Source organism: Mauremys reevesii, linkage group 1 (assembly GCF_016161935.1).
Source record: "Mauremys reevesii isolate NIE-2019 linkage group 1, ASM1616193v1, whole genome shotgun sequence".
In the NCBI taxonomy this organism is placed as follows: Eukaryota; Metazoa; Chordata; order Testudines; family Geoemydidae; genus Mauremys; species Mauremys reevesii.
In genome coordinates, this window is record NC_052623.1 from 334,053,449 (window position 1) to 334,079,562 (window position 26,114).

The 26,114-nt window shown below is 42.0% G+C and overlaps 1 protein-coding gene across 12 annotated transcripts in view; it reads left to right on the forward strand.

Annotated features, from left to right (window-relative positions):
• Window positions 1–26,114, forward strand: part of SRPK2 (SRSF protein kinase 2) — a 273,846-nt gene that overhangs the window by 86,678 nt on the left and 161,054 nt on the right. The window contains exon 1 of one of the 12 annotated variants that reach the window (XM_039517276.1): window positions 397–467. The exons of the other annotated variants lie outside the window; for them this stretch is intronic. Within the exon in view, the coding sequence (XP_039373210.1) occupies window positions 424–467 (44 nt within the window). The 5' untranslated portion in view covers window positions 397–423. Of the gene's footprint in view, window positions 1–396; window positions 468–26,114 lie in introns of those variants that run through there. 12 annotated transcript variants of the gene reach the window in all.

The window sequence follows — 26,114 nt, forward strand, 5'->3', positions numbered from 1 at the left end:
TATTGATTGAATCTGTGTTTTTGGTTAAGCTTTGTGTCCTTTTGCAAAGGGTTATTGATTTTTGTTTTTAATGAAGTCTAATCATCAGCAGCATGCAAATCATAATACAGCAGACTACTGGTTTATATATAGTCTTGTTGCAGTCTGTGTTCTAATTTTTGTTTTCACCCAAAAAGCATCTTGATTTCTAAATTCAGTTTCAAAAATTAGATTTTTTTTGTTTTGTATTAGAGGAAATCATTTTACAGTTACCAAGGTTGCTGTTAAATTTAGGTTAGTAGAAAATTATAATTTGGTTAACCATTAAATATCCTGTTATGTTGAAAGGGAGTGGCCTTTGCAAATAGCTTAGGAATTGCAAACACACAAATTAGTCACATTCTGTAAGATAGATGTGATGCTTCTTCAAGTCTGTGCTAGGAAATGGAACAGTCACTGCATGCAGTAATAATGGTTCATGCCTGCAGGTAAGGACAAAATGACTCAAGTGTTTTTAAAGCAATTATTTTATCTGTCAATCAGATTATTATAATTATAAGTAGCTGTATCGTTTTACATAGATATTTTTAAATAATATTTTTTTATTTTTGACATTCAGATTTTTGACATGTAATGTCCTCTTAGTGACTATTTTGGTCCTTTTAATAACCAAACCTGTTCACTCCTGTTTTGCTTGAGATTTAATTTTAACAGAAACTTGTGTTAATACAATTATTTCATCTGAGGGCAACATAAGATCAATTCAAATCAAAATATTATTTGAATTAAATCATTTAATCTGTGTGCAGCTGAGTATTATATATTTTGGAAATGAGTTGCCAGAATTGTAATTAGTAATTTAGTACACCTAAGCAGGCGTTTTAGCTGAAATGATGTTATCTAAAATGTATTTGAATGAATGTGTAAACATAATAAAGCATAATGGCAGTGCACTGGAAATCTAAGTTAAGGGAACATAGGATAAAAGACAAATAATTAAAAATGAGAAAGTGCTGTGGGGCAAACATGGCTTTAAAAATAATATGAGCAGTTTAATTGGATTTATGAGACAGTGAGGGAAGACGAGAACTAAACCATGATATTGCTTTTCACTAGTTCTAGCATGACAAAATATCAGAGCAATGAGAGATACAGAAAATGGTGGGGGGAGTGGGTTGTTTAAGTCACCTTTCCAAAATGGAGAAATGTAAGAAAAGCTTTGGGTTATTCTTGCGAGTATAAATTGAAAGTCATGAAGAAAAGGCCTAAGATGTATAAGATGTTTTATTTATCCATCCCCCCGCACCTTGATATCATATAAACTGTAAATGTTAGGCCAAATAAATGGTGGTGGTGATAGGAGAGAGGATGATGGGGTGAAAGTAGTACAGGAAACAGGTGTTAACTGTGATTTTTAGAGCTTCTGTGAAGGGTACGGCGATGAAATGGTGAATCCTATTAGAATATATTTTTAGGAGCTCAAATGCTATGACAAAACTGGTGGCTGATCAAAATATATTGTTGCTCAAAATGTGTGTCAAAATACAGTATGAACTCTGGGAAGAAACTGATGGCTGACCAACATGAACCTATGTCTCTAAAGTATTGTTATATATAATTAGAAAAGGAGGAAAGGATTTTAAAGATGCATTTTATGCTCATGATCCATTAAAAATGCCCTTGATTAAAAAAAAAAGTTAAATTTGGCAAATGCATAGTTCATAAGTTGCTTCATGGTTTTAAGTATTTTGAAGGGAAAAGGTAAATCTGAAAAGGTCAAGATAAAGATTAAGAATTGGATATTGTGCATGCACAGTAAACTTTCTACAATATTCAGAGATTTTTGAGCATTGTGAGATACTACTATTTTAGTGATTTGAGTTGACATTCATTAGTTACGCAGTTTATAGGGTCAGAAATCAGCAAATAAAGACTTTCACACAGTCTGTCAGATACAGTTTTTCATTATTACTATAAAATATCCACCTTCTTTTCCCTGAACCTAAAAATATACTGAATTTATTCACTACACAGTAGGAAACAATATTATCTATCTATCTATCAACTTTCCTTCTATGACAGAGGTGGGCAAACTATGGCCCGTGGGCTATGTCCGGCCCACGGGACCCTCCTGCCTGGCCCCTGAGCTCCTGGCCAGGGAGGCTAGCCCCCGACCCCTCCCCTGCCATTCCCCCTCCCCTGCAGCCTCAGCTCACTGCGCCGCCGGCGCAATGCTCTGGGTGGCAGTGCAGCTGCAGAGATGTGGGCTGACCCGGTGCTCTGTGCTGTGCAGTGGCGTGGTTGGCTCCAGCCGGGTGGCGCGGCTGCCTGTCCTGGTGCTCTGGGCGGCGCAACTGTAGCGCCGCCAGCCCCGGTGCTCCAGGCAGTGCGGTAAGGGGACAGGGAGAAGGGGGGCGTTGGATAGAGGGCAGGGGAGTTCGGGGTGGTGGTCAGGGGACGGGGGTGTGGCTAGGAGTCAGGGCAGTCAGAGGGAAGGGAACGGGGGTTGAATGGGGGCCGGGGGCCCGGGGGGGCAGTCAGGAAGGAGAGGGGTTGGATGGGGTGGCGGGGGCAGTCAGGGGTAGGGAGCGGGGTGTGGATGGGTCAGGAGTCCCAGGGGACCATTAGGGGATGGGGGGTTGGCTGGGGCAGGAGTCCTGGGGGCCGTCAGGGGGTGAGAAGCAGGGGGGGGTCAGATAGGGGGTGGGGGCCGGGCCACGCCTCGCTGTTTCGGAAGGCACAGCCTCCCCTAACTGATCCTCCATACAATTTTGGAAACTCGATGTGGCCCTCAGGCCAAAAAGTTTGCCCGCCTCTGTTCTATGACCTTTAAAAATTACAGTTTAAAAAGCTGTTTTGTAAAAGAAATCTATACTAACAAATGGGTGACATTAAACAATAAAAGTAAGAGCATTTAAAGCATGGGTTCTCAAACTGGGGGTCAGGACCCCTCAGAGGGTGTGAGGTTATTACATGGGGGGTCGTGAGCTGTCAACCTCCACCACAACCCCTCTTTGCCTTCAGCATTTATAATGGTGTTAAATATATAAAAAAAGTGTTTTTAATTTATAAGGGGGGGGGTCGCACTCAAAGGCTTGCTATGTGAAAGGGATCACCAGTAAAAAAGTTTGAGAACCACTGGTAAAGTGTTTGTGAAACTCTATCCTTAACCTACTGTGCACAGGTATTGAGTCTGTATATGGTATATACATAATGTTTATATGTAAAGTTACTGTTTGGGCACACATTCAGTCTCATGTTGTATTTTGTTTCCATTTTCACCTATGAATATGGGACTCCTCTGGTACATTGAGCTGCCTGGTGAAAGATCTAAATTAGAGTCTCTGGTTTGGTCCCATGTTTTCCAGGCCAGGAAGGGTTAATAGAGGATGCTTGCACCCTGAGGGGCGGGGGGAGGAGGGGAAGGAGAGGAGAGGTTAGAATTTGTGCATTGACATAAACTGTACCCAGTGTGAGTGGAAGGGATGAGGGAAAGATTGACCCTCTGCCTCTCTTCTCTTTGAAAAAGGTGCTTTGGTGTTCGCAGATTCTACCTGAGGAAAAGGAATGTTCTTTTTTCAAGATCAATATACACCGTCCTGTCAGGCAGGAGTAATCCTTAGCAGGAAGAAGGTGGGAATAAAAATGAAAAAAAAATGCTGTTTTTTTTAAGAAGGCTCAAATTCTTAAAATCCTGCTTTATGATCTTGGGTTAGTTACTATCTCTCAGGTTTCCTTCTTTTTAAGAGGCCCTGATATGAAGCGAAACTAACAAGGAAGTGTGATGATGGAGGCTTTAGGACAAGGATGCCTCAAGTTGATTAGAAGGGCAACAACCTCAAAAAGGAAAGTAATACAGATACGAGACACTTTTCCCCTATGATTGGAATTACGTAGTTGGGATTGGGGGGCTACTACATCAGCATTAAAATATTTTTTTCTGTATGATCTTATTAAACATTTCATTTAGTAGATTCACTTAGATATAAATTTAGAAATGTAGGGTAGGGTGATAACTGCCCTAAATAAAGGGAAGTTTCAGCATATCCTCTGTGTTAACATGTATGTTTTTTATTTTGCATGATTTTGAAGGACAGTCTTCCTTTAAGAGATGATAACATTCATGAGAAAACATATTACAAAATCATATAATATTGGGAATACGCTCACTTACTGTACCTCTTGCTGTATCCCCTCTCTGCAGGTAGCCTAAGCCTGCATGTTCTTTGGCTATTCAGTAGTGGATACATGAAGTTGCCAGCAGAGTTCTGACTGCAGCCATTAGAGAGCTGGGACCAGCAGTCATGGGGAGGGAGTCTGCTTTTCAAGAACCTGTAAAAGAAGGAAAAACGTCATATTTACATCGCAAATTCCTGTCCCCCTTTTGCATTTATTTGGTACATTCAGCACTTTAAGCTACAGCTGCACTTTTAGAAGTGTGGATGTGCGCATGCTTGTGTGTGTGCCTGTATATCTCTATATGAACCTATTTTGTAGAACTCCTTTGAGAGGATGCCTGCGGACTTTGCATTTTAAAGATAGAAGAGTCACTTCATCCACTTGTGTCACTTTACAATCACTGAACATTCCATAATAAATTTAACACACAGTATATTAATCTTTCTTGTAAATTAGAATAAAGTGCTCAGTAAACTATATTTACCGCTGTGATTTCTGGATCTGGAATTTGTGATCTGTCTTCTCATTGATGTAGTTCAGAGGTCAGCAGCCTTTCAGAAGTGGTGTGCCAAGTCTTCATTTATTCACTCTACTTTAAGGTTTCACGTGCCAGTAATACATTTTAACATTTTTAGGAGGTCTCTTTCTATAAGTCTATAATATATAATTAAACTATTGTTATATGTAAAGTAAATAAGGCTTTTAAAATGTTTAAGAAACTTAATTTAAAATTAAATTAAAATGCAGAGCCCCCCCCGGACTGGTGGCCAGGACCCGGGCAGTGAGAGTGCCACTGAAAATCAGCTTGCGTGCTGCCTTCGGCACCCGTGCCATAGGTTGCCTGCCCCTGCTGTAGTTTGACAAAGGGTGTTGTTGTGTAGCTAAAGGTCACTGACAAGGTTAATAGTTCTAAAATATTTAACCTACTTTTTTCCTTATATCTTTTGCAGACCCTATATGTGTATTTTACTTTAAATGAACTCACACTTCAATGCTCTTATTTTTGTTTTTTTAAAAAAGATCAATATTAGGCCTGCAATCATGAGCAGTCTTACAATAGCAAACCAGTGTATACGTATAATGGAAAAATAGTGTTCAGGTTCCAAGGTGTTTTATAAATAGCAGCGAGAGGAAAATATTTTCAGATCATAAAATATCTTGACAATGCCTTTTTTTAAAAATCCAAATGTGCAGGATTATTGATGGGGATTGTGTAGGGACAGCAACTGGTTCCTACTTGTATTTTATGTCCATTCTTTTTGTAGCCTTGAGGCCTTTTTCACTACTCTCTCTTTTTATAATTGATCTATTCAGAGCAAATGAAATGTATGCTCTTGATGCATTTACATTCTCCCTAGATTGGTCCATCTCCAAGAATTTTGTCAGGAAGACAGAGAAGTGAAGAGGAAATCTAAAATAATGAAAAAGAAGGTGGAGGCCTAGTACTGTCTCTATTCTCTTTACTTAAGAAAATAACTTATGCTAGTTGTTGCAAGATCGTGTTGTGAAAAGGGGTGACGATATTGTAGCGTTCTTTCACGAATAGCAACCAAGGTTTTAAGGGTCCATAAAGTGAGTTGTGTGTTGTATGAAAGTACACATTTCCTCTCTTATACAGTATTGATGTAGAGTAGTGTCATTTGCTGATAACAAATAGTAGGGCTATGACATTTTCACAAGTGGATAAGTAAATTTCTGCAATATTCAGCTTACTATCTTTAATATGACATGGCATCAGTGTTAATGTGATATAAATATGTTTTGGAATAAGTGCTAGATAATGGTGCATTTCATGGTTATAACTATATTGGAGTTTTCTGACATCATAATAAGATTGAAGCCAGAATGATATATCATTTTCCTGGAATTATGTGTTTGCTTTATTTTGACTTTCTCTAATTTTATTTAATGTGATATATACATATTAAATAGACAGTGTTCACTTTTCCTCTTGCCCCCTTTTATCCTTTGGTCTTTATACTTCTTCCATGGTGGTTGTTCCATATTTTTAACTAGAGTAATAAACAAAAGTAAGTTTCTGATTGGTTTAGTTTCTAATTCAGAACCATTCCAATTTGTTTTAAGAGCACTTTGGTCTTTGCTGTGCTGCTTTTAACTTTCAGTTTTTAATAAAAAATAACTTCGTAGATGTCCTCTTCAACGCTTAGCCAAACGGTTGGCTTTAGCGATTGTTCACTCTTTGGTCCATTCCTGTGCAGCCACAAGGGCTTGATGGCCAGAGAGTCCAACATTGGAACAGACTTGATGAACCCATTTTAATAGGGCATCTGCCTCTGGGCCACCTCCCTCCCTTGGTTGGTGGAATTTTATCCCGGATGTTACAAGCCACCGGGAGAATGGCATTCGCTGGAACATGTTGTGGCATTCTCATGACGTGTCTGAAAAGTGTAAGATGCCATCTGTGGACAGTGGCCCCAGTAGTCTGTAGGCCGGTGCGGCTGTAAACATCTGCATTACAAATGAAGTCATTCTGCTTTATGCCCAATATATGATGTTGGCATTTTGTGTCCACTGTGATTATACATTATATTTCACTTTTCCTTTTTAAAAATAGTGAACTGACACTGCTTTTAATAGCACTTCATGTTGGGTTGCTTGACATTTAGTGTATTTTTCACATTAAAACAATCAGCCTGTGATACCGTTAATGTGCCAGATTTTTAATGTTTATTTTAAGCGAAATATGAAAGGAGTACAGGCATGAGCAGTTCTGTTGCAATTAGCAATTGTGCTGATGTGAAAAAGCAGTGGAAATTGCATGTTTGCTTGGTAAAAAATAGTAATTTATAGATAAGGTGTTCCACCCATGAATTAAAAACTTTCTTAGACATCACATCTGTGATGGGTCTCCCCCTGGCCCCTGGGGTGCCACCTGATGTACTGGGGTTCCACTGAATCCACCCGTCCTACCAGCCTGGGCTCCCTCACCCTGTCCTGCTGCGTGCACACACACAGGTAAGGACACAGCCAGCTGCAGAATGACACTGATACTGAAATCGGTGCTGCATGGGAAGGCTTTCTGCTAGGGAATTGCCCAGCACTCAGGTGCACACACCCTGTGAAATATAAACCCCAAATTATGTTGTCTTGCACTGTATAGAGATCTGTACAGCGTAAGCTCATGAAATCCACCCCCTCCTTCAATATGGAGGAACATATGCACAGTTTCCCTCCACCCCCCGTTATGAATTGCACAAACTGGGTTTTAGAATAAACAAAAAACAAGTTTATTAACTACAAAAGATAGATTTTAAGTGATTATAAGAGATAGCAAACAGATCAAAGCAGATTACTGAGCAAATAAAACAAAACCCGCAACCTAAACTTAGTACACTAAATTAACTGGCGAATGGTAGCCCAGTCTCACCCTAATTGTTGTTTTGTGCAGCTTGCAGAGTTTCTTGAAGGTAAACTGACCTGCTTGAAGTTTAAATCTCCAGGTATTCCTTTCACAGGCTAGAGCTTTCTCGCATGGGCTCAGTCCCTGCCCCCCCCAGCTTATTTCCTTTGTCTCTTGATGTTTTTTTCAACAGCCTTCCTTCTTGGGCAGGGAGGCTGTGGAGAAGAACCTAGATTAACTCACTCTCTAGCCTTCAATAGGATTTGCATATGGCGGGAATCCTTTGTTTCCAAGTTTGACTCCCATCCCCTCCTAGTGGAAAAATACCACTGTCCAAGATGGTGTCCAGTATGATGTGACATGATCACATGACTTTCCAGTGTCAAAGCATCATCCCAGGAAACTTCTCAGGAAGGAGGGAGATTAGTATTTTCAGAATTCTATTTTTCTCCCTAATGGCCCATTCCAGGCTGATTGCATACTGTCTGGTGGGCATTCCCCAGGTGAAAACACAGTTTTAATTGTTACATAATCTATATTCCTAACTTCAGATACAGAAATGATACGTGCATACAAATTAGATAATCTCATTCAGTAAATCATAACATTTCCATTGATACCTCACATGACCCATCTTGCATAAAACATATCTTAGTTATGCCATATTCATATCATAAGCATATCTCTATGAAGAATATGGAGCATAGTGTCACAACATCCATTAGTTGTAACTTCATAAAGCTGCCAATCACTTCAGGACATAGACCAAAATGCACTGTGTATCGTGTTTCAAAAGGTAAACATTTAGAGATTTTATTTTTTCCACTAAGGTCTTGTTTTCCTATGTGTATTTTTGTCCTCATTGACAGAATTTCACTTAATTCCTGGTTCTTACTGGAATCTTTCAGCTATGACTTTAACATCAAAACTTATAATTTTAATATTTTTGCTGTAACTATGTAAGGAATGTTTTCATTAACATCTTTGATATTTCAGAGTAGCAGCTATGTTAGTCTGTATCCGCAAAAAAAAAAACAGGAGTACTTGTGGCACCTTAAAGACTAACAAATTTATTTAAGCATGAGCTTTCGTGAGCTACAGCTCACTTCTTCGGATGCATAGAATGGAACCTATGATATTGAGATGCTTGTTTGTGAACCACTTTGGCATTATTTTTTCCTTTTGATTTGGAATTGTTTTCTTCTTGAAAGGGCCGTCAACATAACTTTGTTCATGAAGTAGTTTCATTACAGGGGAGCACAGTTTCTACTTTCAGAGAAATACAAAGCACAGATAGGATGCTTATTTGTATGTATAATTGGAACCAAGATGACAAATTATCTTGGGGGAGACGTTGGGGGCTTGTACAAGACTGTCCTTCATAAATATTATTCTTCACTAGGAGTTAATGCTGAGCAGAATGGTGATTGTGTGGAGGCAATTAATGATTGAAAGACATTTGTATAAATAGGTTGGATGGAATGATTTGAATGGTGCATCTTTTTTTTCCCAATTCAAGTTAGATTTGTATCTGATTTATTTTGTTACACTAAGGGGGAAAAATGTGGTTGGTAGTTGAGGACTCCAGCACATAAATATACTGTATATATAGCCTGTTTTAATGAATTGAAACTCTTAGCCTAATAAGTGACTTAATCATGACTTCACTTAAATCTCTAAATATAAACTTCCAAACAAAGTTTAGGGAAGTACTCTCCTGCACATAGGTGTGCATTGTTGTGTGACCTGTGAAATCGTTGCATTTCCGTGTGCAGGCTGTATGCAGTTGCTAATATTACAGGATAACTAATGCTGAGCTCTTGTGTATCTGAGCACTATCAAACTATTTAAAAACAAATACACACAAGTATGTTTGGGTACACATATCTATATTATTACACAGACCTCAGTGAAGTAATGTGGTGTAAAGCTTTTACTGGTGTAAGTTTGCAGTACATTACTAATGAGTAGTGAAGCCACAAGTAAGCTAATCAAGTCTTCTAAATAAGTGCTGATAAAACTCTTACACTGATGCATACCATCATATATTCTCTTTATATTATATATTATGAAAGTACTGTACTGTCTTAGAGAAAATATACTGTGGTATCTCTCCACCTGTGAAGCCCAGGTGTCTTATTTGCCTTGAATCTTACTGTAGGTTCAGTAGAAGCTATAAAAACCTCTAAATTTGACTTTAAATAGCTTTTTTTGTAGGTAAAAATAGTGTGACCTTAAAGTTTTATTATCTTGAGGTCTCTGGGAGTTTTACTAACCATCAGTCAGGCCTGGTCTACACTGGAGGGGAGGGGAAAGTCGATGTAATATAAGCAACTTCAGCTACGGGAACAGCGTAGCTGAAGTCGACATGTCTTATTTCGACTTACCTCCCATCCTCACGGCACGGAATCGATGGCCGCAGCTCCCCCGTTGACTCCGTTTCCGCTGCTCGCCCTGGTGGAGTTCTGGAGTTGACGGGAGTGCGTTTGGGGACGTGATATATCAATCCCCGATAGATAGACCGCTACCTGCTGATCTGTCGGGTAGTCTGGACGTACCCTCAGCTTCTCCCTTAAATACTTCTGTACTTTCTCCTATGCAACGCCTTATGCTTGGGAAAGCTCCCTGATAAAATCCAAACAGCCACTAGCTCCTCTTCTTTCAAGTCCATGAGATTCTTCTCAGTCCTGATGCCTACGATACCCAGCGTGATGATTATGGCTAGACAGGTCATGAGCTGCAACTATTTCTCTTCTCCTTTCCTAATTCCTTCCTCTTACTCCCAACAAAAAACAACCTGGCCTAAACCAAACCGAAACCACATCTACAATACAATAACAAAGTTGTGCCAATTCTTCACCATATTCATCTGCATTCCCACCCCTTCATCTAGTTGTGTCTTTAGAGCAGGGGTGGGCAAACTACAGCTTGTGGGCCGGATGCGGCCCGCAAGCCATTTTTAGCTGGGCCCCACTCTGGCTGGGGCGCTGGGTCAGAGGCAGGACCATGCGGCTTGGCCCCACTCTGTCTAGGGTGCAGGGGTGGGGCCACACCATGCAGCTCGGCCTCACTTCAGTCGGGGCACAGGGTGGGGGCCATACCACGCGGCTCCTGGAAGCTGCGGCATGGCCCCACTCCGGCTCCTATGCACTCCAATGAGAGCTGCAGGGACGGTGCCTACAGATGGGTCACCGTGCAGAGCTCCCTGGCCGTGCCTCCCCTTAGGAGTTGGAGAAGAGACATGCGACTGCTTCCAGGAGCCACTTCAGGTAAGCGCCACTTGGCGCATGTACCCCCTGAGCCTCTCCCCACACCCCAACCCCCTCCTCCAGCCGCGATCCCCCTCCCACTCTCCAAACCCCTCAATCCCAGCTCGGAGCACCCTCGTGCACCCCAAACTCCTGATCCGCAGCCCCACCCCAGATCCCTCACCCCCAGCTGGAACTTGCACCCCTTCCTGCACCCCTGCCCCAGCCTTGATCCCCCTCCCGTCCTCCGAACCCCTCGGTCCCAGCCCAGAGCACTCTCCTACACTCCAAACTCCTCATCCCTGCCCCACCCAGAGCCCGCCCCCCCGACCCCCACACCCCAACCTCTATTTTGTGAGCATTCATGGCCTGCCATACAATTTCTATTCCTTGATGTGGCCCTTAGGCCAAAAAGTTTGCCAACCCTTGTTATAGAGAGTAAACTCTTTAGGATAGTGATCGTCTCTTTTCTGTGTTTGTACAGCGTTCAGCACAGTGGACTGCAAATCCTACTTAGAACTCTCACTGAGTGTGAATATTTTGGGCAGTATGTGTAAAGGGCTTCTAAAAAGGACTTAAAGTAACATTTCTATGCATATAAATATCTATCTTAAAATCCTTTATTTTGCAGTCTTCCAAGGGTAAAAGTAAGCCATTGGAAAGTTGGGGATAGCTACTTTCTAGTATTGCTAGTTCTGAAAGCTGGTAAGATATCTAGATTGTGAAACCTGTAACTAGTTCAGGACTGAATATTGCCTAACCTAGGGTTTGGAATAGTGTAATTTTGAGAGGTAAGAAAAAAAACATTTTTCGCAGGTCCTCTCTTCCTAAATTTGTTCTGCCTCCTAGCAGCTGCATGGATGATATTCAAACTTCTTGCCACCTTAACCTGCAGTGCATTAAAAAATAAAACCCAACAAAATATGGAAACATTTCTCTGGAACCTTTTCTATAACTAATTTTTTATTAGCTTGTTTCAATAGTCACCATCCAATGACAACCCTTCACATTCTTCTTGGCCCTGCCTCATCCATGATAGACATTCAGCACAGGGAGCCCCCAGTTGCTGCCAACACTGCATATCAGTCAGAGGTAAAACAGCCTTCATTTATTCTAGCCCAGCACCCAGTTTCTCTCAGGGATAAAATTCAGAAAAATTCCTGTGTCTTTATTCTCATATGTGACTCTTCTACAAAAACACATTTTTTTCACTCAGGGCCCTTTATTCAGAGTAAGTACTCTACCATCTTCTGTGTGACTAAGCACAGCAGATCCATCTCTTGATTGCTATTAACCTATTCAGTTCCTTAGGTCACAAGCAACAAGGACTTTAATTACTCAGGAATTCATCCATCCCCTGGTGCCTCTAAGGTAAACATTCCCTCCTCCCCTCACACACCTCCACCCCCTGCCTTCTGGGATTTTAGTACATTAAAATATTTCACATTCTAATATGAGAGAGTCCAAATGCTGTCCCCATATGGTTAGTCTCAAATTTTATCTAACTGCTTTTCACGTAAGGATTATTTCAGGACCTTAGTGGTTTAGAAAACCATGTCAAAGAAAAGGAATCTATCATTATTCTTGGTTTACTCTGGTTTCTTCCAGAAGTAAAAGAAATGAAAGTCCCACAGAAAGAAATCCTCTATGCTCAAGAAGCAAATCCTTGTATTTCTCTTTATCATTAGAATTCCAAAGTCGAGGAGAACATAGAAAAGATCCAGAAAAAACTCCTCTCCAAATGTGTATGACACTATACTGCACATGGCTGTAAAAGCCCTTGACATCTGGCCAAATTTGCTGAAGACATAGACTCAAAGCAAGAGACAAGGATAAGACAGCCGTATGGTGTTCTGTATCATCACCAAAAAAGGCTTAGCACTCTTTTACATTCTGTCTTTGAGAATGTAATTCTGGTCTGGTCAGAGTGTTCCTGCAAACACAAATGGCTCAAAGAGGACAGAAATTTTATAATGTATCCAAACAGAAAGCAGATTGACGCTTCCAAATTGTGAGGTAGTGGACGTGAAGAATACAGTGAATCTGGTTAATTGTGTTTTTGTGTTTGGAAGGAAGATTCCTTCCTCAAGGGATGATAGAGAGAAGGATGAAGCAGCATCTACTGCTCTCAAGCATGGCCTTCTCTTGCTATGCCGGTGTTGTTAGAGAGACAAGGTGGGTGAGGTAATATCTTTTATTGAACCAACTTCTGTTGGTGAGAGAGACAAGCTTTTGAGCCACAAAAGGAATGACTACACAGCAAAGAGAAACCCATGACAGGCCCGTGCTAGCCGACTCGGGCTTGCGAAGCTCAGGCTGTGGGCATAGGCGCCAACTTTTCCTGGCACCGGTGGGTGCTTGCCCTCAGCCCCACCCCGACTCCACCCCTGCCCTGCCCCCCCATTCCAGCCCCTTCCCCAAATCCCTGCCCCATCCCCACTTCTTTCCACATTCCCCCTCCTCCCCCTCCCTCCCAATGCTTTCCGCCACGAAACAGCTGTTTTGCGGCAGCAAGAGTTGGGAGCTAGGGGGAGAAGTGGGGACGCGGTGTGCTCAGGGGAGCAGGCGGAGGCGGAGTGGAGGTGAGCTGGGGTAGGGGGGCGAGGCACCCACCAATTTTTCCCCATGGGTACTCCAGCTCCGGAGCATCCACGGAGTCGGCGCCAATGGCTGTGGGTCTATTACATTGCTGTGTAGACTTCTGGGCTTGCCTGGAGCCCGAGCTCTGAGACCCTACTATTCCGCAGGGTGCTAGAGCCTGAGCTCCAGCTCGAGCCTGGAAGTCTACACAGCAGTGAAACAGCACCACAGCCTGAGCGTCATGAGCCCAAATTGGCTGGCAAGGGCCAGCTGCGGGATTTTCTTTGCTATGTAGACATACCCACAGAGCTCTTCTTCAGGCCTGGGAAAGGAACTCGCAGCATCACAGCAAAATGCAAGGTGGAAAAGATTGTTTGGCATAAGTTCTTAGCACATATTGTAAGGGACCATTCAAGGTTGTGTGGCCCGTTAATACTTTTGTAGTCATAGAATAAAAAGAGGGGGTTAGTGGGTTACAGATTATTGTAATTAGACATAAATCCAGTGTCTTTATTCAGTCTGTGATTTTTAGTGTCTAGCAGAGTAATGAATTTAATGGGCTACTCTACCTTGCATGATCCCTTACATTATATGCTAAGTACTTATCCTAAAGAATTTGTTCCACCTTGCATTTTGCTGTGATGCTGGGAGCTCCTTTCCCAGACCTGAAGAAGAGCTCTGTGTGGCTAGAAAGCTTGTGACTCTCACCAATGGAAGTTGGTCCAATAAAATACATTACCTCACCCACCATGTCTCTCTAATAACCTGGGACCAACACAGCTACAAATGCATTGCTTATGTTATGATAGTACTGTTTAAAGCCCTCCCTCTGATAGAAGTAAGTTGCTAAAGACAGCCCTGGAGAAAATACTCCTACCTAGCTCCCTCTGCTTTGCCTCCAGGCAAATAGCAACAAAAATAGTGATTGGAAGATATATGTGTATCAGATCCTGAAAGTTTCTGACCAGAAGAAATCTTTTCCTTTTTCCAAGACCATTATTAATATAGACATTTTTCTGTTTTTCTGCCTTGTCATATTCCCAGTGATCTTTGCCAATGTGTTAATGACAGCAGCAGCTGTCAGAAGAGGATTCACATCAGTTCCTTTCTTGACAGTGTCCTGATTTGAACTTCTAAAGATCTACAATTAACTCAGGATACAAAATCCATGAATCTCTTACTCCAAGTTTATGATCTCCTTATAAATTCCCAGAAGAGCCAGTTTATTTTGAAGTGTTGTACAGTTTGATTTAATCATTACCCCAACTAAATTTATAGAGAGATGTGTCTTTGGAAAGGAAGACTCAAGATTCTTTCACTAATCCACTCTATGCATACTCAACCTTCCTCCACATTCTAGACACTCTCAAGCCTGTTGTGGATGTTCAGCTCACATTTATATTTACTGTCTTGGGCAAGGCCCAATACACAGCACCCATAGCCATTACTGCTATCTAGTTCTCCAAACACCTGCTCCTGCACTTGTCACAAAATTTCTGTTTATCAAGCGGTGATCTTATTTCTAGAGTAGTTTCTTCCAAGGTTTGAGTCAAGCTAGAATACCCCATCTTGGAATCAGATGTCAAAGTAACAGATGTCACACACTTCTGATGCAAAACCTGTTCAACTCAACATACAATACAGAGACATTGATATGTGTGATATGTGTGGCAGGCATCCTGGAGCATAAATTGGCTGGAGTTAAAGGCAATCAGTTTAGTCCTTCAAGCCCCATAGATAAAAGCGGGGGAAAAAACAGGAATAACTGTATTCAAAAATAAAACAACGTAAAACTTTAGAGCCCACAAATCCACTCAGTCCTACTTTTTGTTCAGCCAGTCTCTCAAAACAAGTTTGTTTAAAGTTGCAGGAGATAATGTAGTATTGCAGCCCTTCATGCAATGTTGCATGCTGCCCGCTTCTCATTTGCAATGTCACCTGAAAGCGAGAACAGGTGTTCAGATGGTACTGTTGTAGATGGCGTCACAAGATTTTTACATGTCAGAGGCGCTAAAGATTCAAATATCCCTTCTTTGAAAGAAAGCAATGTCTTTGCTAAGCTGGACTGAAAGAGCCTGACCTCAGTCTGAAGTTTGATTGTCAAGGGAAAACTCAGCTCCATTTATGTTTGGAGTTCCAGGCATGGATCTCTTAATTTCATAGGGGAACTATAGGATAGTTATGAAATTATAGAATTAAAGTTAGTTTAAGTTTGGTTACGAAAATAATATATTGTAACAGCTTTGTCATCTGGCACGTTGGGCGGAATGGGGGGTGCTAGTAAGTCAAAAATTCCAGTTAACTAAGAGGGAGGAAGTTTCGGTATGGGAGGGGGCTCAGGGCTGGGGGTTGGGGCATGGGAGGCATGGGGGCCTGGACTCTGGGAGGGAGTTTGGGGGTGGGAGGAGTTTTGGGGTGCTGGATCTGGGTGGCGCTCACCTTGGGTAGCTCCCCACAAGCGGTGACATGTCCCTGCTGCTCCTAGGCAGAGGTGCGGCTAGGCGGCTCTGCACGCTGCTTCTGCCCACAGGCGCCACCCCCACAGTGCCCATTGGCCACGGTTCCCGGCCAATGGGAGCTGTGGAGCCAGTGCTCGGGGTGGGGCGGGGACAGCACACAGAGCCCCTGTGGCTGTTCCTCTGCCTAGGAGCAGCAGGGACATGTCGCTGCTGTCGGGGAGCCATGCAGAGCCAGGTAGAGAGCCTGCTGGCCCCACGCCATCCAGACTATAAACTGAAGTTTCAATGAAGATCAGAAATGCTGGTTTATAGAGCTTTCCGGTTGGTAAAGTGCTGGATAACACAGCTTTTACTGGATTTGCTTTATAGTTTGTGGCAGGTAAGTAGAAAAAAGCCCTAATCAGCAAGTAAAGGAAGGCCGTGAGAATAGTAAGTTGTAAGACCAGCATTTAGTGGCAAGGATGAATGTATTAAAAAGTAACTAATAAAATAAAGGAAAGTTTTCTCTCAACAATAGGGGACTGCTGTAACAAGGCAAAGAAAAACTGCCTTGTAAGAAACAAGCACATACCTTCCCCCATACCAGTGTTATCTTGAAAATGAGGCCTATGTCAAACCAATGGCAATGGAAATAAAAAACAGTGGGTAAAGAAAAGAGGAGAGAGGAGATTATAAGAGAAGGTCTTGAAAGAAGAAAAGTAACAAGGGTAAACTGTCTCAGATTGAGATTTAGCTGAAGGGAGCAATTGGGTTTTAGTTGAAGGTAACAATTATGTATTTAAAATGTATAAAGAGAGCCATGAATCTGAGGGTTTTTATCAGATTGGGTCCAGTCATGCTGGGGCCATTATGAAATGACTCTTCTCTGGTCTGGTCCATTTGTAAGTATGAAACTGATCAGATACTTATAAATATTGTATTATTGTATTGGATGTAGTAATGCTTATTATTAGACTTTAGACATGTGTAGAGCAATTGTGTAGGTATCATTTGGCTTTCGGATTAAAGAAAGGAATTTCTGATTAAGTTAATGTCTGGTGATGCCCTATGTTTTTAATGTTCATGAATAATAATTCCAACAGAATGGTGACCATGAGGGGACCCGACAGATACTAATTTCAGTTGCTCTGAATTCTTGGAAACATACAAGATAGCTACCAGAAAGGTCTCTGTGGCCTCTGTAGGGCTTTGAAATTAAAGGGAAACACAGTAACATAAGAGAAGTGGTTGGTGCGGTAAATACCGGGGTGGTGGAATTTTTAGCTCAGCATGGTGGCAGTCCACTAAGCGCTGCTGAGATTTTAAAGAATAAGAATCCCTGGGTAGCCATGGAGAATATGGTATCTCTGGTACACAAGGCAAAGAAAGCCCAGATCAAGCCTTGCATGCAAAGTGTACGGAGTTGATGAATGAATGCAAAAAGCATATAAGATAAACTTAAAGCTGTTGAATTTTTCTCTAGACACCAGAAACAAGGAGCAGTTGCCCTGGATGCAGATTATCAACCCTAGCCAAAACTGCTGTATTCATTTCTACCAATAATGCTATTTTCTAGGGCTGTTAAAAGGTATTGTTGGGGCTTACCCAACCCAGCATCAGAATGTGGTGCTGCCTCAGTTTTCCCTTGTTAGAGTTCTCAAAAAAATGCCTTGTGACACTTGTGTAAGTCAAGCATCCCTTTCTGTACTCTGGTATGTAAAAAGGATGTTCCTTTTTTTTTTGGCCCAGCTAGTTAGCCAATATTCACATCCTTGCCAGATTCTTTCTAATGGAAACAGAAACTAAATGTATAGTAGGAATTTCTTTGCCGTAGTCCTGTTTATTTGGAAAGAACGTTCCCAAAGTCCTGTTTCTCTGAATGCAGTATAAACAGCAGAATGTAGTGTCCTGTCTCTCAGTTTCCAAGCCTGGTTTTTCAGCAAGGCCTCTGTTAAAAATAAGCTGTCTCTCCTCTTCTTCCCAGGACCAGACTTATGGCCGTCTCTCTTGCTTTCTTCAGTTTTCTGCCTCTCACACACACAGATGCAATCAACAAATCCCTTAGCTTCTGTGTTTTACAGTCAGTCCTATTGAAATTCCTCTGCCTACACAAAGCTGTCTTGCTATGTGGCCTGTTGCCTGGGGCAGTGGCTTCCTATTGTTTCCAGCTATCACTACTGCATAGAGAAGCATGTAATTGTTCCTCCCATTTAGCCTGAAAAGAAGAGTGGATAGCATGCCCATTCAGCTATTGTCTATAGATCAAAAGACCCATTTGATGGAAGTCCTTAACACCTTCCAGCATAACAACAACACAGTTCAGATATCTTAAATCAAAACAAATCTTTCCCTAATGCCACAGTTTCTTCATCTCCTTGCTGGGCTTAACACTTCTTTCCCAAAACCCAGGTTCTGCTGACTCTTGTTTCCTGAAGACTTTTCCTCCTCAGGCTCCTCTCCCTCACTACATGTAGCTCTAGTTAGGCCTTTCCCTCTGACTGGTAGAGTTTCTACTCCCCTTTAGGTTTTAGGGCCAAGCTTGGGCAGGCCCACTCTGGGGTTCTTTAGAGAAACTTCCTCTAGGTCTTTCCTAGTCCATGGTCTTCCTCTGTCTGACAAAAGAGGCTCCCTCTTATAGGAGGACTTTCCGTGGGCTGCTATAATGTGATGCCTGGTCATCTATCCAACCACTAGCATAAATCCAAATCCATCACCTAGGACTAGGCAACTAGGTACATGGGCCATGTCACCCTATTATTATTTTTTTTGTATTATTATATTGCTTTGGAGCCCCAGTCATGGGCCAGGACCCCATTGTGCTGGGTGCTGTACAGACACACAACAAAAACAGTTCCTCCTCATGCAGCTTGCAATCTAAGTATAGACTAGATACAACAGATGGAGGCAAACAGGAGAGTACAAGTTTCAGAGTAGCAGCCTTGTTAGTCTGTATCCACAAAAAGAACAGGAGTACTTGTGGCACCTTAGAGGCTAACACATTTATTTGAGCATAAGCTTTCGTGGGCTACAGCCCACTTCATCGGATGCATGCAGTGGAAAATACAGTAGGAAGATATATATGTACACAGAGAACATGAAACAATGGGTATTGCCATACACACTCTAATGAGAGTGATCAATTAAGGTGAGCTATTACCAGCAGGAGAGAAAAAAACTTTTTGTAGTGGTAATCAAAATGGTCCATTTGCAGCAGTTGACAAGAAGGTGTGAGGAACAGTGTGTGTGTGGGGGGGAATAAACATGGGGAAATAGTTTTACTTTGTGTAATGACCCATCCACTCCCAGTCTTTATTCCAGCCTAATTTAATGGTGTCCATTTTGCAAATTAATTCCAATTCAGCAGTCTCTCGTTGGAGTCTGTTTTTGAAGTTTTTTTGTTGTAATATTGCCACTTTTAGGTCTGTAATCGAGTGACCAGGGAGATTGAAGTGTTCTCTGACTGGTTTTTGAATGTTATAATTCTTGACGTCTGATTTGTGTTCATTTATTCTTTTACATAGAGACTGTCCGGTTTGGCCAATGTACATGGCAGAGGGACATTGCTAGCACATGATGGCATATATCACATTGGTAGATGTGCAGGTGAACGAGCCTCTGATAGTGTGGCTGATGTGATTAGGTCCTATGATGGTGTCCCCTGAATAGATATGTGGACAGAGTTGGCAACGGGCTTTGTTGCAAAGATAAGTTCCTGTTTTTGTTGTATGGTCTGTGGTTGCTGGTGAGTATTTGCTTCAGGTTGCGGGGGCTGTCTGTAAGCAAGGACTGGCCTGTCTCCCAAGATCTGTGAGAGTGATGGATCGTCCTTCAGGATAGGTTGTAGATCCTTGATGATGCGCTGGAGAGATTTTAGTTGAGGGCTGTAGGTGAAGGCTAGTGGCGTTCTGTTACTTTCTTTGTTGGGTCTGTCTTGTAGTAGGTGACTTCTGGGTACTTTTCTGGCTCTGTCAATCTGTTTCTTCACTTCAGCAGGTGGGTATTGCAGTTGTAAGAACGCTGGATAGAGATCTTGTAGGTGTTTGTCTCTGTCTGAGGGGTTGGAGCAAATGCAATTGTATCGTAGAACTTGGCTGTAGACAATGAATTGTGTGGTGTGGTCTGGATGAAAGCTGGGCATGTAGGTAAGTATAGCGGTCAGTAGGTTTCCGGTATAGGGTGGTGTTTATGTGACCATCGCTTATTAGCACTGTAGTGTCCAGGAAGTGGATCTCTTGTGTGGACTAGTCCAGGCTGAGGTTGATGGTGGGTTGGAAATTGTTGAAATCATGGTAGAATTCCTCAAGGGCTTCTTTTCCATGGGTCCAGATGATGAAGATGTCATCAGTGTAGTGCAAGTAGAGCAGGGGCGTTAGGGGACGAGAGCTGAAGAAGCATTGTTCTAAGTCAGCCATAAAAATGTTGGCATACTGTGGGGCCATGCGGGTACCCATAGCAGTGCGGCTGATTTGAAGGTGTACGTTGTCCCCAAATGTGAAATAGTTATGGGTGAGGACAAAGTCACAAAGTTCTGCCACCAGGTTTGCCGTGACATTATCGGGGATACTGTTCCCGATGGCTTGTAGTCCATCTTTGTGTGGAATGTTGGTGTAGAGGGCTTCTGCATCCATAGTGGCCAGGATGGTGTTTTCTGGAAGATCACCAATGGAATGTAGTTTCCTCAGGAAGTCAGTGGTGTCTTGAAGATAGCTAGCAGTGCTGGTAGTATAGGGCCTGAGGAGGGAGTCTACATAGCCAGACAATCCTGCTGTCAGGGTGCCAATGCCTGAGATGATGGGGTGACCAGGATTTCCAGATTTATGGATCTTGGGTAGCAGATAGAATACCCCTGCTTGGAGTTCTAGGGGTGTGTCTGTGCAGGTTTGCTCTTATGCTTTTTCAGGAAGTTTCTTGAGCAGATGGTGTAGTTTCTTTTGGTAACCCTCAGTGGGATCAGAGGGTAATGGCTTGTAGAATGTGGTCTTGGAGAGCTGCCTAGCAGCCTCTTGTTCATATTCCAACCTAATAGGAAGGTGATCTTCCTGAAAACACCATCCTAACCACTGGCAGATCTCTATCAAGCGTTCTTAAACTACAGTACTCACCTGCTGAAGCGCAAACAGCCCAGCATGAACAGGGTCCTTTTACTGTTCCCTTACAAAAATTCCCCTATTTCAACCAGGTGACCATGAATGATATCACCCTCCTCAAGCTAACACAAAAAGATACAAACCAAATGTTGCTTTAATGCAACCAAAACCCAGGACCATTCGCTGCCATGCTTTGTGCTGCAGTGATTCCAGACTAATTGCTATTGGCTTGGCATGGTAAAGTGTCCTACCATGGAGGATGAAATAAGGCAGCCCTCCCCAGAAACCTTCTGCAAAGGCTTTCAGAGTACCTCCAGGAGAGCTTCATGGAGATGTCCCTGGAGGATTCCCGCTCCATCCCCAGACATGTTAACAGACTTTTCCGGTAGCTGTACTGGTCGCGAATGCATCCCAATTCTTCAGAGCAAATCAAATATTAGACACTATTACTTTTAAACCCTGTACTGTAATTACAAATATGCACTCACCAGAGGTGCCTTCTCCGGCCTCAGGGTCGGGGATTCCGCCTTGAAAGGGTATTGTCTCCAGGCTGAAGAAAAGGTCCTGGCTGCCGGGGAGAACAGATTCACCGCTTGCCTGCTGCGCATTCTCCTCCTCCTCCTCCTCTTCCTCATCCACAAAATCCTCCTCCCTGTTGCATGAGACTCCCCCCTTGCAGGTGTCCACGGACAGTGGTGGGGTAGTGGTAGGGTCCCCCCCTAGAATGCCATGTAGCTGATCATAGAAGTGGCACGTATGGGGCTCTGACCCGAAGTGATCGTTTGCCTCCTTTGTCTTTTGGTAGGCTTGCCTGAGCTCCTTAACTTTCACACAGCATTGCTGTGTGTCCCTGTTGTAGCCTCTGTCCACTATGCCCTGCCAAAATCGCACAGGGCATAGTGGACAGAGGCTACAACAGGGACACACAGCAATGCTGCGTGAAAGTTAAGGAGCTCAGGCAAGCCTACCAAAAGACAAAGGAGGCAAACGATCACTTCGGGTCAGAGCCCCATACGTGCCACTTCTATGATCTATAATATATATATACATATATATATATATATAAGCATTTCTTCTTTTTGATTGGAGTTCAGCCTGCACAGGTTCTTCTCCCCATACAGCAGTCAGATCCAGTGTCTCCCTTTCAGTCCATGCTGGAGCTTATTTGCAATTCTGGGGGGACTGCATGGTCACCTGTGCTGCTGAGCTCACCACGCTGACCAAACAGGAAATGAAATTCAGAATTTCCCGGGGCTTTTCCTGTGTACCTGGCTTGTGCATCGGAGTTCAAAGTGCTGTCCAGAGTGGGCAGATTGGAGCAGTCTGGGATAGCTCCCGGAGGCCAATGTTGTCGAATTGCGTCTGCAGTATCCCAAATTTGACCCAGCAAGGTTGAATTTTGCACTACTCCCCTTGCTGGGAAGGAGTACAGTAGTCGATTTTAAGAGCCCTTAGTGTAAACCAGGTCTGAGAGTCAGTGCCCAGGAATTGTGCCAGAGATGCCAAGGGAGGAAACAGTGCTGCAGTCTGAGCCCCAGGGAACCTTAAAGCACATGGGGATTCAGTGTCTGGATCCCCTCCCAGCAATCTGATGAGCTATCCTCAGTGGGAGCCTGATCAAATCTGTGACAGACTATCTTCTCTTGGAAGAAATTGGTATGTTTCTGTGCAGAGAGAGAGGTGGAGGCAGAAGGAGCGCAGAGGGTTTGAGGAGTGAGTAAACAATGGTGAAAAGGCAGCTGGGATTGTGGGCATGGGCTTCGATTAAGTTGGAGAAGTAGAGTTGTTTATCAAAGAGAAAGGCAGAACTGAAGAGGAGAATGAATTAGTAGTGAAGGAAGTCAGCCTAGTTACAGGGCTTCACAGCATGAGAGCAGGAGTGGAGGAAGCAGATGTTGTGGGGGAGCCAGGGCTGGAGATAGGCGGGGCAGACCCTGTGTCAAAAGGTTTCTGTGATCATGGGGGCTCTCTCCTAGTTCCATAAACTTTAATTTTCAGACTTAGTAATTCTAGCCACACAACCACATCTTCATTTGCTTCTGCATTAATATCTTCTAACATAAGGACCACTGACTCATTCAGATCCAGGGAATCTCTGACTAGCAGCCAGGATGATAGAAGGAGACAGTTGGCAGAGAGATGTTATTCTGATTCAGAAACAGTATATTCATATACTAACAGGGGAAAAAATGAGTGGCTCAGAAGGTTGACGCCAATAATACTTACTTAGTCCTGCCTCAGTGTAGGGGACTGGACTAGATGACCCACTGAGGTTCCTTCCAGTACTACATTTCTATGATTCTAACGTAGTAAAGATTGAGTAAATTAGGTGCTTGATGCCTCCAGATCAGCTAAAATTCCATATATTTTAGATTTCTTTAAGGATTTTTGTGTCATGCTCAAAATAAACATCTAATGTAAGAGTGTCTTGGCCATCTCCATTATTATAAAAGTAAACAATCACACATTTCTTTTAACCCTCAAATTAAAAGTATTTTTTCTGCTAAATCTCAAAGAAGCTCATGAAACAGGACAGTGGAAGCTCAACCATGTTTTAGATGTGTTAAAATCTCAGTTTGGGAACCCTTTCATCAGTATTTCCCTTTCATCAGTAGGAATTTAATTTTCAGGAGCAGTTAAAACCAATAAATCTCCAAACTGGGCGCTCTGACATGGAATCCCGGTTTTGCACTTTCCATTTTGTGATGGTGGAAAGCCTTTATCCCCAAAATAAAAAACTATGTTCGTACATTTGCAAGTAACAGTCCTTCCCTCCTCCTGTCTCAAGCCACTATATCTCAGGGAAGAAGAATGGTATTTATTCAATGTGTGCAGGGTGATTAAAAATACTTAATCATGAAAGAAACATTAGAAAGCTCTCTTTATTTTGTACCGTCCAGCACTAAGGGCAAACAAAGCATCAAAATCCTTGATCTCTAGGTGTTTTAATTGTATATGAAAGAGGCTTGCAAAGCCAAGGGCTTTATGCTAAGTCAGTCACAGCTCATTAAACTAGAGTCATCTTCATTCTATGAGTACAAAAATCCTTTGCTTTCTTTGAAAAATTTTGTAAAGTGGCCACGTGGTCATCCCTACACACAGTCTCCAGACACCGTGTTAGAAGTTCAGGCCTCAGTGGATGCAGTCAAAATAAATAAATCTAATTTTCCAAACAGACTTGCAGCCTTTGGGGTTTCTCTTTCTACTTAATGATTTCTATGCTCTGAATGGCCAGGTTTGCCATTCTGTTGCTCCCTTGGTGAGAATCAGTTCATTTCTTAATCAGGCTTTTTTGGGCTTCTTATGCCCTGTTGAAATATATCTTGGGGATTGTGTTTTGGGAACCAAGTATTGTAACGTATTAAGTTTTTGAAGTATTGTATATTTCAGCTTTGGAAGCTGTCTCATGGGGAGGTTTTCCCAGCTGGGCAGAGCCAAGCCCAATTTGCTGTTACTGAGAATTCTGGTCATATGTCCTAAACTGTAGTAGGAAACACAGCTTTTGGAATTGGCTTTGCTGCTTGTGATTAAAATGGCCATCTCAAATATTTGCCTATAAAACCTTTATATCACAGTACATTTCACTATCTTGTTTTATATGTATATGTGTGCATATATGTGCATACGTTCTAGTGCACCTTTCTATGCAGACATTTCAGTGGCTCATAAACATTAACATGTTTATCTCTATACCACCCTTGTGATGTAGGTAAGTAGTAGTATCATCATTTTATGTATGGGAAACGGATACAGAGATGTAATTTATATCTAAGATCACCTAGTACATGTATGGAAGAGCTGGGAATAGACCATGGGCCTTCTGATTCTCAGGCCTATGCTCTGCCTATACCACTACCCTTCTTCTTAAATTTAAAAACACAGTAACTATGTAAGCTTATTAAAGTATGGTTTATATTCTAATTTCTTAGGCAATTGAAAGGACCTAGTGTTTTAGTTTTTCAACTAACTTGAGCATTGCTATCAGAACACTAGGAGGTCTTTACCAAATCAATTTAAGAAAAGGGTCACTAGATTATTATCATCTACCTTGATATTTCAATGACATCCACCATCAATGTACCATAAGGAACAATTAAGAAAAACAGAGATCTCCCTAGTGGTTTCTGTTCTTCATTTGTCGTAGGTTCAGCAGCTTTGCTCACTGATTTTTAAAAAAATATTTTTTTCTTTCCTTTCTGTTGTAAATCCATGTCTTTAATTGTTACAGGAAGACTTTTTTGCAAAATTATAAAACTATTATATTGTGGTGATGTAAGAAAGGTATATCTCAAATTATTCCTATCTCCTAGAAATGGAAGGGACCCTGAAAGGTCATGGAGTCCAGCCCCCTGCCTTCACTAGCAGGACCAAGTACTGATTTTGCCCCAGATCCCTAAGTGGCCCCCTCGACGATTGAACTCACAACTCTGGGTTTAGCAGGCCAATTCTCAAACCACTGAGCTGTCCCTCCCCCCATGATTCTATTACCTAGCATATGCCAGCCAAGCTAAACAGAATTTATGCCTTTTCTAGGCATTCTCCATCTTCATTCACTGGTAAGTGTTGGGTTTAAATAATTCTGTAGTGTTGATTTCTATAGAAACTGCTGTTGTGAGGTAACAGGCAAAGTGTAACAGAGTCATTTTCATAATTAGATAAAAGCAACTGTCAAAATTAAAACAATGAGAAGTCCTTGTGGCACCTAGAGACTAACAAATTTATTTGGACATAAGCTTTTGTGGGCTATAACCCAATTTTGTAGTGTAGACATGCCCTAAGCAAAGATGCAAGGGGTACAACTTTTAGCAGAAATTATAGATATTATTCAATACACCATTTTCTAACTATAACAAAGAATGTTACCATTAAGTGAGCAAGAGTGTGTGTGTATATGTTAGGTTTTAAAAAAATAATAATAACAGTGATAAATATCTTTGTAACTGACTCTTTTCCCTTGGCGACTATGAACATTATGCCTATAAAGTTGATGCAAATGTAGCTTTAAACTAGATTTTGGTTACTGCTGCTCTGATATATCTGGCAGATATAGTTAATTTTAACAAAAAAGCTTAATAGTCAAGTTTGTATTTAAAATTGTCTTGTTTATCTGGGATGATTTTCTAGTCTGAAGATTGAGAAAGTGAAATTTAAAAAAAAGAGTACATTCTTATATTAATTTTACATAACAAACCATGTTTAAAACAAAACTAAAAAGAAAAACAAAATGAAAAATGGCCTGATG